This window comes from Pholcus phalangioides, unplaced genomic scaffold (genome assembly GCF_987345545.1).
Source record: "Pholcus phalangioides strain wild (caught in Gottingen) unplaced genomic scaffold, Ppha-v1.0 ptg000002l_1, whole genome shotgun sequence".
In the NCBI taxonomy this organism is placed as follows: Eukaryota; Metazoa; Arthropoda; class Arachnida; order Araneae; family Pholcidae; genus Pholcus; species Pholcus phalangioides.
The window spans coordinates 8,048,601-8,066,692 of record NW_028301595.1 but is presented as its reverse complement, the minus strand read 5'-3'; the positions used below and the strand labels follow the sequence as shown (position 1 = coordinate 8,066,692).

General features: G+C 39.4%; 1 protein-coding gene across 1 annotated transcript; it reads left to right on the top strand.

The window, feature by feature from the left end:
• Nucleotides 1-247: 247 nt before the first annotated feature.
• On the top strand, nt 248-15,861 carry LOC149089324 (uncharacterized). The gene is made up of 3 exons (XM_089237902.1): nt 248-375; nt 5,191-5,481; nt 12,017-15,861. Exons 1-3 carry the CDS (start codon nt 364-366, stop codon nt 14,078-14,080), a joined length of 2,367 nt encoding a protein of 788 aa, XP_089094028.1. The 5' UTR covers nt 248-363; the 3' UTR covers nt 14,081-15,861.
• Nucleotides 15,862-18,092: the final 2,231 nt, after the last annotated feature.

The following is an 18,092-nucleotide window of genomic DNA, read 5'->3' as shown; positions in this document are numbered from 1 at the left end:
ATCGCTATAATCATCGAATCAGTCTAATTTGTTAATCGAAAGTTAATATAAAATAATGGAACAGTTTCTTTGATTGTAGTTCTTATTTTCCGACATCTGTTTCTTCGAATGCCCGAAGGTTTGTTTTTCTTTTTTACTACTTTTCCTACTTACGATGATGAATTTTTTATTAAGAAGAAGAAAAATAGATTTAACTTTCTTTGGCTCGGCCTTAAAACGCGGGCCTGTTTTCGTTGAGCGACTCGTTTATGGGAGTGCACTGAACCGGCATGTCCGTATAAAGAGTTAATACCACGTGAAAAAACGACGAGAGTGAAAACCGTTCTTCTCAAAGGAATTATCTCTAAAAGAGAACGTCTCATAATGAAGAGACAGGTAAGAAATTTCAATTCATTTAAAAAAAATCAATTTCACTTCAAAGTTCTCGAATGAAGTAATTTGATGATGAATTTTACTCAGTATATGAATATGGAAAGAGCTTTTTTCCAACCACCCTAAGATATTAAACATTTTTCACGTTGAAAATCAACTTAATAATTATAAAACATAAATCTTAAATCATATAATATTTGGTTCCGTCAAAATTATTTTACAATACATTCATCAATATTAATGGTTTCGTAATCTATTACGAAACCATTTTGATGAATGTATTGCAAGTGTATATGATGATGAATGTATTGCAAGTGTATATGATGATGAATGTATTGCAAGTGTATATGATGATGAATGTATTGCAAGTGTATATGATGATGAATGTATTGCAAGTGTATATGATGATGAATGTATTGCAAGTGTATATGATGATGAATGTATTGCAAGTGTATATGATGATGAATGTATTGCAAGTGTATATGATGATGAATGTATTGCAAGTGTATATGATGATGAATGTATTGCAAGTGTATATGATGATGAATGTATTGCAAGTGTATATGATAATGAATATATTGCAAGCGTATATATATATGAGAACAATGTCGCATGTAGTACAGCAATAATAAAAAGAGAAATGATGCGTAATATATTCTATTGAGTTTAGAAAAATACAGTAAAGTATATCTAATAAATAGAATAGCGTTGTTGCTAAAACTATGAAATAAACTAATTCCTTTAGGCCTGCTCGAAGGACTTTTCAGTCCGCTGAGGCCACAAAAGTGTCTGTATTACATGTGTGTGTATTAATTATATCGTCGGTGTTCAAGCAAAAGTCACTAAATTCAATAAAATTTTTTTTGACGGACTTTGGAATTTCCAATCAATAATTTCATGATATGAACAGTTATCAACTACGAACCAGTTGTATCTAAACATTAGTAAATATACCGCAGGAATTAAAGATCTTTAAAATAATTTTTACTATTTTTCATAATGATTCCAAGTTTAAATTGACAGAATCTCAAAACTTGATGTCGACGATATGTTTATATTTGTGTATTATATGTTTGTGAAGATCAAATATCGAGAGGAATTCACAAATAATATACATTTTTTTAACCAATTAATTTTTCCAAATTATGTTCAATCAATATTTAGTTGTTTTTCATTCACTGTAATTTGCTAGTGGTTATAATAATTAACTACAATTAATTTTTTTTTAAATTCACGAAGCCGTTTACTTGATTCTGATAATTATCAATAATAATTGCTTGCCCCCAGGTGACTAAATACATTTTTGTTTCTAGTTGTGATCCATAGTGACTTAGAGCCCCAAATCAAGCTGGGAGAGGGAGGAATTATTCAAAATTTTCTTTCACCAATTATTATATTATTTCTTTCATTAATTGTGAATCTTCACCAATTCGGGAATTATATTTCATTCATTAATTCTGAATTCACGTAGGTGCTGGCATAATTTCTTTGATTGGTTTCAAATTTCAATTAGTTTTTGAATTAGTTCTTTCATTGCTAATTTAATGCTAATTAAAATTTTTCTTCAGTTCTGAATTTTCATGAATTCGAAATTTTTATTAATTTCAGTGTTAATTTACATTTAATTATGAGTTCATGTATTTTCATGAATATTTTTCAGCAGTCCTATATATTCTGCAATTATATACGAATTTTCGTAGGACGATTCCCCTCTTCCATAAAATGTATAATATCGGGTCTAAAGAGGGTCCCTTAAACATCTTTGGGGCTCCCCGACAAGATTTTCTCTTGGCCTTGATATTATTCTCGCACCGAGTCCCGCTTCTGTTAAGGGCGGTCCTGATGCAAGAGTCTGTGGAACTTATTGTAGAGGTGTCTGGAGAAACCCAGGCTCTGTCGCAAGAAGCAACGTAACCACTTCGGCACCCCGGGGGACCCGGAAGAGGTGTCCGAGGAGTCATTCCTGAGTGCACTCAGGATCTTGGTGATGAATTGATGCAAATTCGGATAAAAATAAGTTTTGAAATATCACTTGATCTCATAAAAAAGACACGACGATGAATGAGCATTTATTTTTCGTCAAAAGTGTTAGGGTTTGTGATCTCTATTTTTGGCCATTCGGTGTACAGGGTGTCCCATTAAATTCGTAAATAATTTAAAAATTCATAAGAATGAAAGAAATTGGTATATTTGAATGCGGTTTGCAAAAAAGTTATTCTCATAAAGAGGTGTGTTGTTGTTTTTGAGGAAAAAATTAGCTCAAATTTTTATCAATAGAGGGTGCTGAATGAAAGCAGATCACTGGAAATATGCAGATCAGAGACATATAATATGCCGACTATCCGGCTTAGATGAAAAACAATTCTAATTCGTCGTAATAAAATGATGAATAATTTATTTTGTGAAGGCCTTACAAGTGTAATCACTTTGTCTAATCATTTATCAATGAAATGAGTTAAAGTATTTTTTGTAAGAATTAAGCTAATACGTTTTACGTTCGTATTTTTATCCTATTAAAATTAGTTTTACCCTCCCCGCGTCATAGTAATAAACCTTTTGTAAAATGCCATATCTCTCTTATTAACAAGTAGGCTTCCTTCCGATTTTCAGCAGGTTCAAAGTAAGGGATACAGGGGATTGCGGTCCATTGAGAAATCATCTACACAAAATATCTGGCCGGCCAATGTTAAGATAATAGTCTTTTTTGTAAGGGAGGCGAGATATCTCGTCAATGCCTCCGATAGTGTTGAAAGTGTATATATATTCATACTGTACAGTGGCCATGATTTTATGTTTCCTGTAATTTAGTCGAACCTTATAAAGTTTTATCTGTAAAAACGTATTCTGAAATTTGTAAAATATATATTTTTTGGGGAAATTTATCCGTAAAAATTTATCTTAAATTATGTAATTATAAGACAAACATGAGAGAGAGAATATTTTTATGGGCATATTTTATCATGTATACATAGTTTTTAGCTTTTATGATTGCATTTGTAATTGGGTTGCCGTATTTTTGAAATATATGACATCCACATTTGTTATGGGCATCTTTTTCTAAGCCACCTCGTTGGGCATTTTGCCTGTTGTGGCATTGTATTTGTATTTGTATAATATTATTTTTTTGTTATTATAAATTTTGTTATTATTATAATAAATTTTTAAAACGTACAGTGGGCCTGTAAATAAGTAAATACATAAAGTGCTAGCCTGTAACTAAGCGGTCAGAATAAATGAATAAGAGTGGATTTGGGGGAAAAAAGTGTGTTTTAATGGTATGCTTTGCGGGGGTATAGGAAGTGAGAGCATTTATAGATTTCTGGCCTATCCGGCTTTTTTATTATCAGACCTGCCCTTTCACCATATTAGGCAGGATAGTCCAGAATCTACTGTATAGCAATTCCTTCAATTTTTATAAATTTTTGTAAACTATTTAAGAATTTATGGGACACCCTGTATTGTAGCTGGTGGCTTGAACGATCCAGTGCCTACCATTAAAAAAAGTTATATAGGCCTAAATTAAGAAATTTTTGAAAAAAAAGAAAGTTTTCCTGTTAATGAAATGATCTTTTTTTTTGTGGAGTGATGACCATTTTCTTTGCTCGAAACTGAATCATCAAATGCTTGAGCAAGCAAAGAAACGAGCACCTTCATGCTTTCGATCGTTACTTTTTTGGTGAAGGATTACACGCAAAACTGCAGTTGTGGAACTCATTCTCTAATAATAATCCTCTTCTGAGTGGAGCTCTCTCTCTCTCTCTTGATATATTCTCGGTGATATGCGATCTAACTGAGACACTGACCTCACCACAAAAACTAGTCTCCATTATCTCTATTAACGGATGACTAAATTTCACCATCGGTGGTAGTTCTCGGTGAACCCCCTCCATCAACGAAGAAACTCCAGAAGAGGAAAGATGGGCATCAAGATATACACGAACTATTCAAAATCTTCTGTAATTTATATAATCTATCCATATAGTTATAGTTTATGGCAAAATCTATCTATAGATTAGAACATTAGCGAATTTTCCTGCTATTCTTTTTACATGTAATTATCAGTAACTCAGTAAAACTGGGTTATAACAACCTAGGTTATAACGACAACTTGGATATAACATCCATCATTTTTCGTCTCTCCTATGGAAAATAATGTTAATGAATCTTGCTTATAATCAGTGCCACAACTGGACGCTTGATCAGCCGGGCAAGCCAACACCTACTAGAGAATTTTCAGTGGTTTCTAGTGGGTGTTGGGCAAGCACACATTTTGGCACCCGCTGGTAATGTTGAAGGAGGAGTTCAAGACAGGGCCGTCTTTAGGACAACGTGGGCCCATAGACTAAATAATTTTTCTGGGGCCTCCTACTTTGCTAAAAATGCCTACCTACCAGTTTACTGCTTACTTTAAAATTTTTTTTACCAGATCCCATTTTCATGATTCCATGAGGCCCCCGAGCCGTGCCCGGATGGGCGTATGCGTTAAGACGGCACTGGTTAAAGAGTGGCATTTGCTCCCCCTCTGGTTCGGCACCCGGAGCACCAGACCTGCTTGTCCCGTCCTAGTTACCACCCTGCTTATAACGTCCATGGAAACGCAAAGACCTCGGATATAACGGCAAATTTTCCGTTGGACGACAAATCTTCCCTTTCTCAAAAAAAAATTCCAAGAAAATTTCCATACAAATGTCCCGTTTTTTTAACGAAGCTTCGTCTTTCGCACCTTCTCAAGTCCGGTCTGCCTCGATATCGTTATAACCGAGTTTGACTGTAAGTATATTTATAATTTGGCCTTTTTTTCCCCCATTTGACTCATAGGTATTGTGTTACGTCGTTGCTCTCCTTGTACTAGTGGATGCCGTAGTGAGTACTTCTGACCATCCCGGCTTGAAACTTGCCATAGATTCCCGTGATGGTGCCAGCAGAAGTTCAGCAGCAACACCGGCTAAAACTGCTCAAAGGAGCCCTTATTACTCTCACAGCGGTGAAATTAATGAAGATGTCGGACCTTACGACGGTTCTCAGCAGGTTCAGGAACATGACGATGAAGTTCCTCATCGCGACCCGTACGTGACAGACAGCGGAGGAGAACCCAACTCTCATGAACCTGTAAGAGTTCATTTTAAATTTGATTTTTTCAATTATTTTCTTTGTTTGCCTGACGTCAATCACACAATGGCGTATCCAGCATCAAAAATCAACTTTTTATGCAAACTCTGTATGCTAGAATTTCCAATTAGTGAAATGCTACATTAGTGAAATACAAACATCGCTCTGAGATTTTTAAATGCGATATTAACGAAGATACAGTAGGCCCCGCTTATAAGAATCAAATAGACAAAACGAAAACCGAATGCTGTTTTAACATAGGAAAATTATCGGTTATAATAATCAGAGGTTTCTGCTCTTATCAAACAATTTTTTTTACTTCAAAAACTGCCACATCTCAGTGGTTTGAACTTGTAGAATACTTTTGATTATTCACTTACTGTCACTTACTGTCACTTACTACACAGAAACGCTGTATTCGTGAAACACGGGGAAATTCGCTCGCTGAGTAGAAACAATGTTCAAATTTCATAATTCATGAAAACGGCACAAAAGTGTGAAGTCACAAAGCAAATACTTACTACATACGCAAGAAATGTTCGAGTTGGAAGCTCAACCGATCGGAGTGCGTGTTCCACAAAGATCGGGTGACAATGCCGTGGAGATACCTAGAATTCTGTGTATAGTGGTCAGGTTGCGAACTTGGCTGAGTTGAAGGCCTGCATTGCGCATCATATCAACTGTATTTCCACTCTGATCTGTTTGAGGAACATGCAGTTTTACACTTCCAAATGTTGTCCACCAGGACACGGTGGACAACATATTGAACATTTCTTGCGTAAGTCGTAGGTCAGGGGTCTTCAACCTTTTTTGAGTCACGAGCACGCACTGTGTGTATACTTATCATCAAACGAGAAGCATCCTTACGGCAACGTTCACATATGTTTGCCAGGCCTGAAATCTGCATAACTGTAATACTTGAATGCAATTTTTACAGGTGTTTAATTGAAGCATTGATTAAATTCTCGCTAGCACGATATCGGACAGCATTGAGCATTCTTGGTGCTTCAGGGGCACAATGGTGCTCGCGATAAACAGGTTGAATATTCAACTGGTCTTCCACGTGGAAACTTGTGATCCTTGTCCATGGTCAGTATTCAATGTCAACAAGTTGCAGATGACTGTCGTAGGTCATGTTTCCAGGTCTGTTTTCTGACTTCGCTTTTGTACTGTTTCCTGAATTACGAAATTTTGCGATGATAATTACTATATTCCCCGCATTAGCCTGCATGCAGTAAAACTCTAGGGACACCAGCTTTTTGAAAGTTGGGCGGTGGGTCTGGCCCATTCCTGGCATTCCGAGAAAAGCGAGGTTTGACAAGGACCACAGTATGTACTCAACCAATTCAATAGATTTTTAGAATGAAGATATTTAAGAATTTTGAAGAATCTGTGTCTCGAATTTCTCGGCATGCTGAAAAATACGGGTATTACCACCATGTTGGTCTTTCTCGCTGTTTCCCGGCTAATGCAGAGGAAATACGATAAGTTTGCCCCGGCCGTCTACTGTGTGTGTGTGTGTTTCCATTCTGCGAGCGAATTTTCCCGTGTTTCAGGAGAACAGCGCCGCCTATTGGTAAATTTATGAGCATTTTTTCCCCCCTCGCGAAATAAAATTTCATTTCTTCAGGAGTATTCTCATGCAAATTTTCAAGTCATTCTGACCAGTGGGCTCTTATTTTGAAATCGCAACTTCAATAATCATAGCCAACCTGTATTAAAATCTAATTTTACGGTCCCTGGGCTTTGTCGGTTCCAGTGAGGGAAGTTAACACTAATTATACCACTAAATGGTGACGTGGTGGTATGTGATAATGTACTAAATGGTAATATACTACTGGAATTAAATCAACGTTATTCAACTTCCAGCAAACACATTGAAGCGAGTAATGGCAAGATATGGATCACCATTAAGTTCTCTTATGAATGAAAATTGTTTGTCGGCGAAAACATACAGAGATTGCAATACTTTGCGGACTATTTTATTCTGCCCAAAAAAATGAATTATCACAAGGTCTTTCATGAGAAGAAATGCAATCTCATCTAACGAGCCTTTCTCCTACTTAGCAATGCTAGAATCTGGGCTCTTGGAAGGATTTTAAAGGAATGACCACTTTTTTTATTACATCCTGGTCATAATGAGAGCGGTCACTCATTCGAATAATAGAAGGTCTAATTAAATTTTTACTGAAAAGAAATCCTTAATGATTAAAATAATTACATATAGAGATTGAGCGCCATTTTTTTTCCGCATGAAGAGAATGCATAAAAGGATATGAATCTCCTGATTAAAAATTTATTCTTAATTAGTAAAAGTTTAATTAGATCGTATCCGTTTGGAACCCCAGAAATATTTGACATTAAATTTGTTGACGTGTGTAACATTTATTTTCCATCCTCATCTCAGTAATAGATCTTGTAGGACAGGCATCTTCAACCCGTTGCTCGTGAGAGAGCACCACGGTGCTCTCTGGAGTACTCGGAGTGCTCGATACGCGTATCCTATTTCACGCTCGCAAGCACTTGATCACCCGTTCCAATTAAACACCCTATATAAATTGCATTCAAGGATCGAAATTATTCTGATTTCATACATTCGTATGTGAAACTAGACGTAAGGGTGCTCTTTTTTTTTGTGATGGGTACAGGCAGTGCTCGCGACTGGAAAAAGGTTGAAGACTTCTGTGTTGTAGGACAGCGGTCTGCAGGCTATCAGACATTGAGGTAGGGTTACCAAACGTACTTTGATTTGGATGTCATTCTGAGCACCCTCACAATTCGAGTTTTCGAAATTTCTCCCTTTTGTCCTCATTTTCATAGGTCCGGAATTTTTTCCCCTCTTTTTTATTTGAAAAAAAAATTACACTGTGAAGGAAAAATCTATTTATCAGTGTGTAATATGTATTTGGTTTTTTTCCCCATACATATTTACGCTTTTTGGGGAAACTCAGAGCTTATTTACTTACACTTCATTGAAAAGAACACTTCCAAAAACTAAAAAACAAACAAATATGGTATACATTAAATATTAAAGGCCCCTCGTTTTTGTTTGGATAATCCAAAAAAAAACACTATTGCTGTCATTATTTTCAGTATTAATTGGACCGAGAGTTTCACGATCCTCTCTAAAAAAAATGTTTGCACCATCTGTTGTGCAAATATATGTGATGGCATCTTATTCGTTGCGCCAAAAACGGAAAAAACCTTTCGATATTTATTGGGCGCCTGAACTAACATTCTCCGTATTGATAAGTCCCCTACAGAGCCGCTTTAGTGATCTCTAAATGTTTCGCGGATCCTTCAAGTGCTCTGGAAATGTGTCCGGGCCGCTTAAGTGCTGTGGGACTGTGCAACGCATCACTCAAGTAATCCGTAATTATGCCGCGGATCACTTAAGTAATCTGGTAATGTTCCGCGGGCAACTTGAGTGATGTAGAACCGCACTGGGGACCGCTTAAGTGCTATGAAACTGTGCCACATGTCACTCAAGGGATCTCTAAATGTGCCACGGATCGTTTAAGTCTTCTGGAACTGTGCCGCGGCTTATTTAAGCGATATCAGTGATATTAAGTGATCACCTCTTCTTATTTAAGTGACTTTGAGCTCTACTTCAGTGATCTGAAAATGTGCCACCGGCCACTTAAATGCTCTGGAATTGGGCCACGGGTCATTTAAGCGATTTGTAAATGTGCCGCTTAGTTCATTTTTACAAAATTGGGTTTGAGGGGCAAGCCACATCAGATAACCTTCAGGGCCACATTTGGTCCGCGGGGGTCAAAGGTTTACCATACTTAAACGGTGGGTCGTAATGAATTTCTTAAAGAGAAATTTAGAGTTCTTACCCTTCAAATAGCTTTGAAATTAGTAGAAATTCATTATAAATAACATATAAAGGTATTTTTTGCCGAGATTAATTTAAAAAAAATATTTTTTGCATTAAAATTTTTTTTTTTAGTCTTGAGGGGGGCAGGAGCCCCCCATGCCCTCTCCTCCCGCGTACGTTTTTGATCCCACCAATACGCGTTAGGAAGCAGGGGGACAGTGCTGACGAAATTTTGCAGACAAGGGGGAGAGGAGGTCAAAAATGACTAAAAATTTGCTGACGTAATACTTGAACGGCCGCATCCACAGTCCCTTCTTGCCAAGTCATTTCTAATCACCTCTTCATAACAAATTCGTTTTCAATTTTTCCTCTTTTTAAAATTTAAAATTATTACCTTTTTCTCATTCTTGTAAAAATTTACATTAAGAATTCATATAAGCCATTGAGATATTGCTCCCACCACAACTGCCACCGTCAGTGCACCTCCTCCTTTCATTTATTATATACAGTCGAATCCCGTTTTAACGAATACCGTTATAGCGAAAATCTCGTTTTAACGAACACTTTTCTAATTCCCCCAGATAAGCTTACATAGGAACAATGTATAAACCTGGAATTTCTTTATAACGAAATTTCGTTATAGCGAAGTGATTTCAGCGGTCTCTTGGCGTTCGTTATTACGGGATTCGACTGTATATCATTATTATTTGTTGTAATTGCACTGAATGTTCTGTAAATATCTTCCCTATGATGCTGTGATTGTATGGGCCAAGTCGGCTTCTTGGCAATTTCCCCCCCCCCCTATTTTTCCTGTATTTTAGTTTCCCCCCTCCCCCTGTTTTCTTGAAAAAATAAAATATATCGATTGTTTGAATCATATTTGATACGGTTTGTTTCTGAAGTCATTCTTGATCGCCTAGCGAGCGGTACGGCGAGCGAGGCTACTACTTCACCAAACACCAACTCTGGCCATATTGCTATATTGCAATTTACTGCCATTGATGAGATGGGTTGGAAATGAAGTCGCGGTCTATTGGTGGTCGCCTCAAGTTTATTAGGGTGAACGAGGCTTGCAGTGATGGTAACTGATGGTGCAGTGCAATACTTTTCCTATTGCAAAATACTTGACTACTACGTATTTCCCCCGGCAGATGACAGCACATTTTTCGGGAGAAATAACTCCGAAAAACTAACTTTGCTCCGACTAGCTGGTACTCCCATCAGAGAAATTTGCCGATCGCAAAGGGGTAATAAATGAATAAAAATTGATATTAAAAAGTGTAGTTTGAAGTAAAATACTTATCTCATGGTTGTTTTTCTTTAATTTCAAAATTGTTAAAAATTTCACTCACAGATGGCACAATACTCGTATCATAAAAAACTCAATATAACACAAAATACCGACACAAACTGTATTACTCAATCCCCCCACTTGCCGCATTTTACTGGCGAACCCTTGATCGTAGAGACACACTTCCAGTTAGAAAAATTACCCAAACAACGAGTAGAACTCAGATATACGTCATTCATGCTGCGTGGGGGCTGTATACTTATTACAATAAAAAATTAACTTTTTACACGGACACCCTGTCCTCAAAAACCCAATTAGAAAGTCGTTGCCCCGTCTCTTCTGAGGCCAACAAAGGCAATTTCTCGTTTCTAAGTCCGATATTCGCAGAGATATTAGAATTCAAAAATCGGAAAAACGTTGGGACAGAACAGCATAAACAAAGAAGCGTTGTCCGTTAGTTTTTTTTTTTTCTGTCCTTTCCCAACTTCCCTTAGATTCTTGAAATAAAATATCTCAGTGATTATCACACTTAGAAACGTGGAAGTTTTTTTGTTGGCTTCAACAAAAAGACAGGGCAACAACTTTCTAATTGGGTTTTTGAGGACAGGGTGCCCGTATAAAAAGTTAATTTTCATCTTTTGATAACTGCACAATCCATTGCGACATGAATGACGCATCTACCTGAGGTCTACACGTTATTTATTTGGATTCTTTTCTTCTAATTGGAAGTATGTCTCTAGGATCAACGGTTCGCCAGTAAAATGCTGGAAGAGGAATTAAGTAATCACCCTGTATAATTGAAGTTTATTTAGGTTTGCGCTGCATAAAACTACCACATTTTAATGTGAGCACCCTTAATAGCTCGGGCTACATTTAAAACAGTATTAAAGCTTTTTTTTTTTCACCGTCCCCTTCTTCAGGAATATTTTTATTCTCACCACCCAACATCCTAACAACCCATAGGTTCTACCACCCCTTGTACCACCCCTTGACAATATTGCTTCCTAGAGGGCGATTCCTTCGCTCTCTAGGAAGCAATATTGTCTACTTCAGAAAACGCTAATCTAAAAAATAATCAATTTTCAATCCCACGCATCTGCTCACATTTGAATTGAGGAAGAGTTTGTTTTCTTTTCTACATAAAATGAGCTCCAACGTCAATAAGCTGTCAATTTCGGTCGTTGAAATTGCAGGTTTTTTTTTTATTTCATATGTCAGCACATGTAGAACGACTATACATTATATTCAAGGAATTTCAAAGTAAATTGGCGAAAAACGAAAAAGTAATTGCACCAACCTGTGGCCCCAGTATTGAATGCCTACCTATGACAGTGTTCAGTTGCGAAAAACTGGACTTGAGCCATATATTCATTTTTGGCATAATCAAGAACCAATCCATTTTTTGTTTTGTTTTCATACAGGTATATGGATCGTATGACTTCGGTTATGCCGTTCACGACCCGTACAACAGTCAGCAATTCCGACAGGAACGGATGGACAACACCGGTCGAGTAGAAGGGCGATACGGTTACCGTGACGTTCGGGGAGTCTTCAGGCAGGTCGACTACATGGCCGACGACAACGGCTACAGGGCGAACATACGCACGAACGAACCTGGCGTGCTTAACGATGACCCCGCTGACGTGGACATCTCGAAAACGTATAACCTCGTGCCAATGGAGCAGCAGCCGCCATCAAGCACGCTGTCTGAACCAGGTTCCGTAGAACCGAATCAATCAGGTGAAATAGGTTTGAACTCTTACTCGCAAGACTCGCAGGAAAGTGGACCGTACCAGAATCCAGGATACAACGGGGCTCACGGAGCTCATTCTGGTGAAATCAACAACCCCGACGAGCCATCTTCATATTACAACGGGGACCATAGACATTCGGATATTCAAATACCGCAGCACAGTTCGGAACTGAACGTTGGTAACTCTCGTCAGCACTCCGAGAAGCAACTCGTCCAAGGTGGGAGTTTCGATCCTTTCGGAGGAGCCAAGAAACAACCCTCTCATCCGTTCCAAAATGAATACTCTTCCACCAGCCATAAGAAACCCAGCGAACCTAGAAAACACGCGGAGCTGAATCCAAGCCCTCCAGCTGTTGGCCAACTTCCTGGCTATCCCCAGAACATCGGTGACATCACCAGTAACTACAAGAAGACACCCAAGTACAGCAATCTGTTGGGAATCTCGAAGGATAACGGTGATAAGAAGTACAGGTACGTACCTGATAACACAGGAGGAAGAGTTATGAAACTTATGCAAAAGAATCACGGGCAAAATGCACCTCCGACGGCTGGTCTTCAGTCCGGAATACTAACCAAACCAGATAGTTCATATCAGGACGACGGACCCGGCGTGCCCTTATATTATATCGACAACACGAGAGGAACTGCAAGCCATTTCTCCACATCACCCAACGCGGGAAACCACTATTCGGCACCACCGAGTCCTGGAAGCCCTTATACTCCTCCACAAGGTCCTGGAAGTCATTACAGTCATCCACAAGGTCCTGGAAACAATTATCCGGTACCGATCGGTCCCGAAAGTCATTATTCCTTACCACCGAATTCGGGCATGCAGCTGCCCAATTACGACAAAGCAGGACCAACTAAAACAACAAAATATTCTCAGCTGGATGTCCGAGACATAATCGATGGACAATCGTACTTAGTTGAAGGTGGGGGTAACAAGCATGCCCCATATCCCCCTGGGTCAGAAGAATTGATTATAAACCACCCACAAAGTTACAACCCAGGGGCTCCCGGAGCTCAGCAAAGCGGTTTTCCGGACGCAATACAGCACGATACACCGTACGTCCACGGTCAACAGGCGTCCAATTACGCCAGCGATCGCCCGGTGACATTAGGCCCCGGTGGTCACCCTGTAAGCTATCTTCTCCGTAAAGAAGCGGCACCCCAAGCACCGCTAGCCAATGAGCACCAGGGCTCACCCAACGGTGGTTTTCCAGGAGCGGATCAACAGAAATATCCGGTGTCGTACATAAAACCCGTAGGCCAGAAAAAAACCAACGACGACCTAGTTATAATGATCCCGTCTGGAAAACACCTTACTGGAGGATTCGGTGAAGCCATCCGTACACTGACGGTATCCGACCTGCTGAAAGGAACCGCAGGCAGTCCAGGGAACGATCCCAACGCTAATAATCTATTTCCAGGTCTCAATTTTAACAAGCCTACCTCTACTCATCCGGGCGATCCCAAGTTCTACCGTCGCCACGGCGGCCTATCGAAACCTAACGTCCAGGTTATGCGAGGAAATGAGCAAGGGCCTAAAGTCGCCGTGATACTGAATCCATCGCTGTTCAAGCAATTCCAGGACGTCCGAGCGAGCGCCAGGAACAACGGCAACGGCGCCAAGAGCTGGCTGCCGGTCATGCAGCGAGTAAAATGGGTCCCTATGACGAATCCTTCCACTAACTGGATACCGATGCTTGGGCCCAGGCATCGCGGGGCTTGAACTTGGTGATGACGTTACTGCAGGGCCGACGCGGGCGTACTAGAATCGTTACCGGGAAGTCGTCGATGGACGCGATTCATCCGTCAGTAAGTTCCTCTTAAGGATGACGGACAATGTGATACGCTAATCAATGTGATAAACACACTCGTCATATGGAGAGACGGATTTATGGTTTCGCTGCCCTTTACCCATTCCAGTCTGATTTGCTTGAACACTACTTGAGAAATTGGTCGCAATCGGCTATAGCCAGCTTAAGCCCCCACCCCCCTCATCTGAGTCACTCTTTTGGTCACTCACATGCTTTCACACTTTGTAGATCAGTGATTCTCAACCTTTCTTTCCTTTGCGAGTGGAAGGCCAGGTCATTTACAGGGGGGAAAATGAAACGGTGAATTAATCACGGCCCGGTCAAAAGGCTCTGCGGTTAAGAAACATTGCTCTAGGTCACTCTTTTTTGTCCCTCGTTCACTGGGTACCTCTTTCGGTCACTCAATCACTTGTTTCCTCTTCTAGTCACTCCCACATACTTAAACACTCTTTAGGTAACTTTTTTTGGTCCCTCATTCACCTGGCTTCTCATTCTTTCAGTCATGACCTGGTCTCTCACTCTCTAGGTCACCCTTTCAATCATTCACTGACTTGACCTCTCACTCTCTAAGTTACTATTTCGGTTACTCACTGATCTGGTCCATCACTTTGTAGGTCACCCTTTCAATTATTCACTGACTTGGCACCTCACTCTCTCTCTGTCATTGTTTTGGTCACTCAAGGCTTACTCACTCTGGATCAGAGTTTCCCAAAGTGGGGAATATCGCCCACCAGGGGATATCACTACATGCTTGCATGAATGGTTCGGGGGGGGGGGGGCGATAGAAAATATGGGTATAGCATAGAATCCTATGGATTTGCTTGAGTTGGGGGCGATGAAGAAAATAATTTCTGAAGAAAGAGGGGCGATGGAACAAAAAGTTTTGGAAACTACGCTCTAGATCACTCATATGTTTGCATTCTCTAGATCACTCACATGCTTGCACTCTCTAGATCACTCACATGCTTGCACTCTCTGAATCACTCACATGCTTGCACACAGTGCCTAGGCTACTATTGAAGTCATTCAAAAGCTTGCGCACAGTGCCTAGGCTACTATTGAAGTCATTCAAAAGCTTGCGCACAGTGCCTAGGCTACTATTGAAGTCATTCAAAAGCTTGCGCACAGTGCCTAGGCTACTATTGAAGTCATTCAAAAGCTTGCGCACAGTGCCTAGGCTACTATTGAAGTCATTCAAAAGCTTGCGCACTCTCTAGGTAGCTCAAGGACCTATCCATCTTTCTCTAGGTAGCTCAGTGGCCTGTCCGTCGCTCTCTGAGCAGAGGCGGTTTTGCACCTTTTTCGCATTCCACTCTAATTTTCTTGACTACCTATTTCTCAAATTTGCCGCCCTGGGCTATAGTCCGCTTAGCCCTCCTGTAAATACGCCTCTGATAATATATGTGTGTAATAATTAAAATGATCACAAATTATCGTAAAGCTTGCAGCTCCGTGTAATCCATACGCAAGATTTGGACTGTGGAGGACACTTTCATGGAGTCCAGTTTCGCACATCCTCGCATGGAAATGATGATCGTTGAACATTAAAATGTGCCGATCGTCATTATAGAATTCCTCCGCGTATCGATGAGATGATTCTATCGATTGTAGATAGTTGTTTTATTTCAATTATGTTATTTGTTTTTTTTTACTTCATGTACCGTGTGTTCAGAAATAAAATATTGAAACCTAATTAGTATATGTGTCTTGTACAATCATTTGAACCTTTTTGTCGTCTCTTTGGTTGACAAATGACCACGGTAGACTTAGGAGTGGATCCTAAGAGCCGAAGTATATACAAAACATTGGTCTGTATTGTAAAATACGGGGCGATCCTACGAACTAAAGGTACGTCCACACTCAGCAACATGTTGCGCAACACGTGCTGCTGGACTTTTTATATAAGTGTGGACGTGTTCTGTGACTTGTTACTCAACTTTTCAAAATCAACTTTGAAAATTATGTAAAAGTACAGGGATGTCCCGCAAAATACGGGTGATATGGTCACTTTACATTTCGAGTCACTCGACCCTTTGGTGTCCAAACGTTCCTTCGTCAGTTCGTTGGTATACAGAGTAGAACTTGATTAATTCCAATTTTGTATTAATTCGAAATTTTACGAACTCCCCTTCAGTTTTCCATCTAATTTAATGTTGAAATTTCTTGTTGAATTCGAACTTTTTTTTTCAAGAAGTAATGAATTATAGTGTGATAAATGTATACAAGAGGAAACACTCTTTGAACGTGGTTTTCTCAGATTGCAGTTTTTAAGTTCATCCGTAAGATAAAAAAAAAACTATTAAACTAAAAACTCTTAAATTTAGCAGACATGTAAAATGAACCTCGAACTTGAATATCAGAAGACTCGTTAGAATTTTATGAATACTTATTACATTACAACATACATTATTCAATTGCTTAATCCGAGGCCCATTTCACTAACACGTGTCGAATAAACATTTTTCTGCAAAATTTCAGAATTTTTGGTGTGTAATAGTGCCGGTTATAGTGCCGGACTCGTGATGCGAGGATCCGGGTTCGAACCCCACAGTGGTGGTCGGCTGAAGTTGGTTTTCTGTGGTTCCCAACTTCAAGGCGCAAATGCGAGCCGATCTCCCCGTTAAAAAGTCTCGCCACAGAGAGCAACAGTCCTACAACGATAAATCATTCAATCATAACACTTCACTCATAGTTAGAAAAAACTGGGGGCAGATGACAGCACTACACATAACAAGCATTACACAGAAACAAACTTTACGTCAGGTTGCACTACACGTACACGCACATTCCCGCATGTACCGATTCGTTGGGGGGTTCCGTGGGGGGGGGTGCATGTGTGGGTGTAGCAGTAGTAGGTAGGGGCTCGGGGATTCATGATGTTCTTAAGTCAGCCACCTCGTTGGGCAATTTGCCTGTTGTGGCGTTGTATTTGTATTTGTATTTGTAATAGTTTTTTGTTTTTTTTTAATCTTACGTGTGAACTTAAAAACTGCAATCTGCGGAAACCACGTTCAAAGTGTCTTTTCTTGATATACATTTACTCTATGATTCATTATTTCTTTCTTTTATTTTGAAAGAACAAATTTGTCACGTAATTTTTAGCATTTTATTTGCAATCGAATGAAATATTTTTTGAATTCATTTTTGAAAATTCGACTTCAGGGGTCGTGACACCCAGTGCCATCTTAAGGCATGGGCCCACCCGGGCCTCAGGACAAAAAGAGCCTCACAAAAATGAGATATGGTTGAAATTTTCGAAAATTTGTTCGGTAGGGCCTCAGAAAAATCACTTGGTCCGGGGGCCCACGATGCTCTTAAGACGGCTCTGGGCACAGGGCATCTGTCCCAGACACATTTTAAATTAACAGATATTGAAAAATATCTCACACACACGCACACACATAAAGGTATTTTCTTTCAATATTTTAATTTATTGAAACAAATAATTTTAATTTTTGGTTGTCTTGGGCAGGGCCGTCTTTAGAGCGTCATGGACCCCCGAGCCAAGTAATGTTTCTGAGATCCCACCTGGCATAGTCTCGAAAATTTTAATTGGGTCTCATTTTTTGTGAGTCCCGCATTCTCTTGAGGCCCCCGGGCCGTGCCCGGGTGGGCCTATGCGTTAAGACGGCACTGGTGACACCCCCTTAAGACTAATAAAAGTTGGAAAACTATGTGTGCTTCAACTCTTTTTTTTTGATAATTTAATGCTCATTTTAACATTGTTCAGTTACAGTGAGTGCATCGAGACTGTGTACGCAATAAGATACTCTAGCAATCTAAGATCAATTATATTATAAATATAAATTTAAAAATTTTGGAAACAATTTCCCAGTTATAGTCGAATCCCGTTTTAACGAATACCGTAAGCGAAATTCTCGTTTTAACGAACGCTTTTCTAATCCTTCAGATAAGTTTACATAA

Coding starts and splice junctions, on each gene's coding strand:
- LOC149089324 (XM_089237902.1), top strand. Junction 5,482..12,016: donor AACCCAACTCTCATGAACCT/GTAAGAGTTCAT, acceptor GTTTTCATACAG/GTATATGGATCGTATGACTT.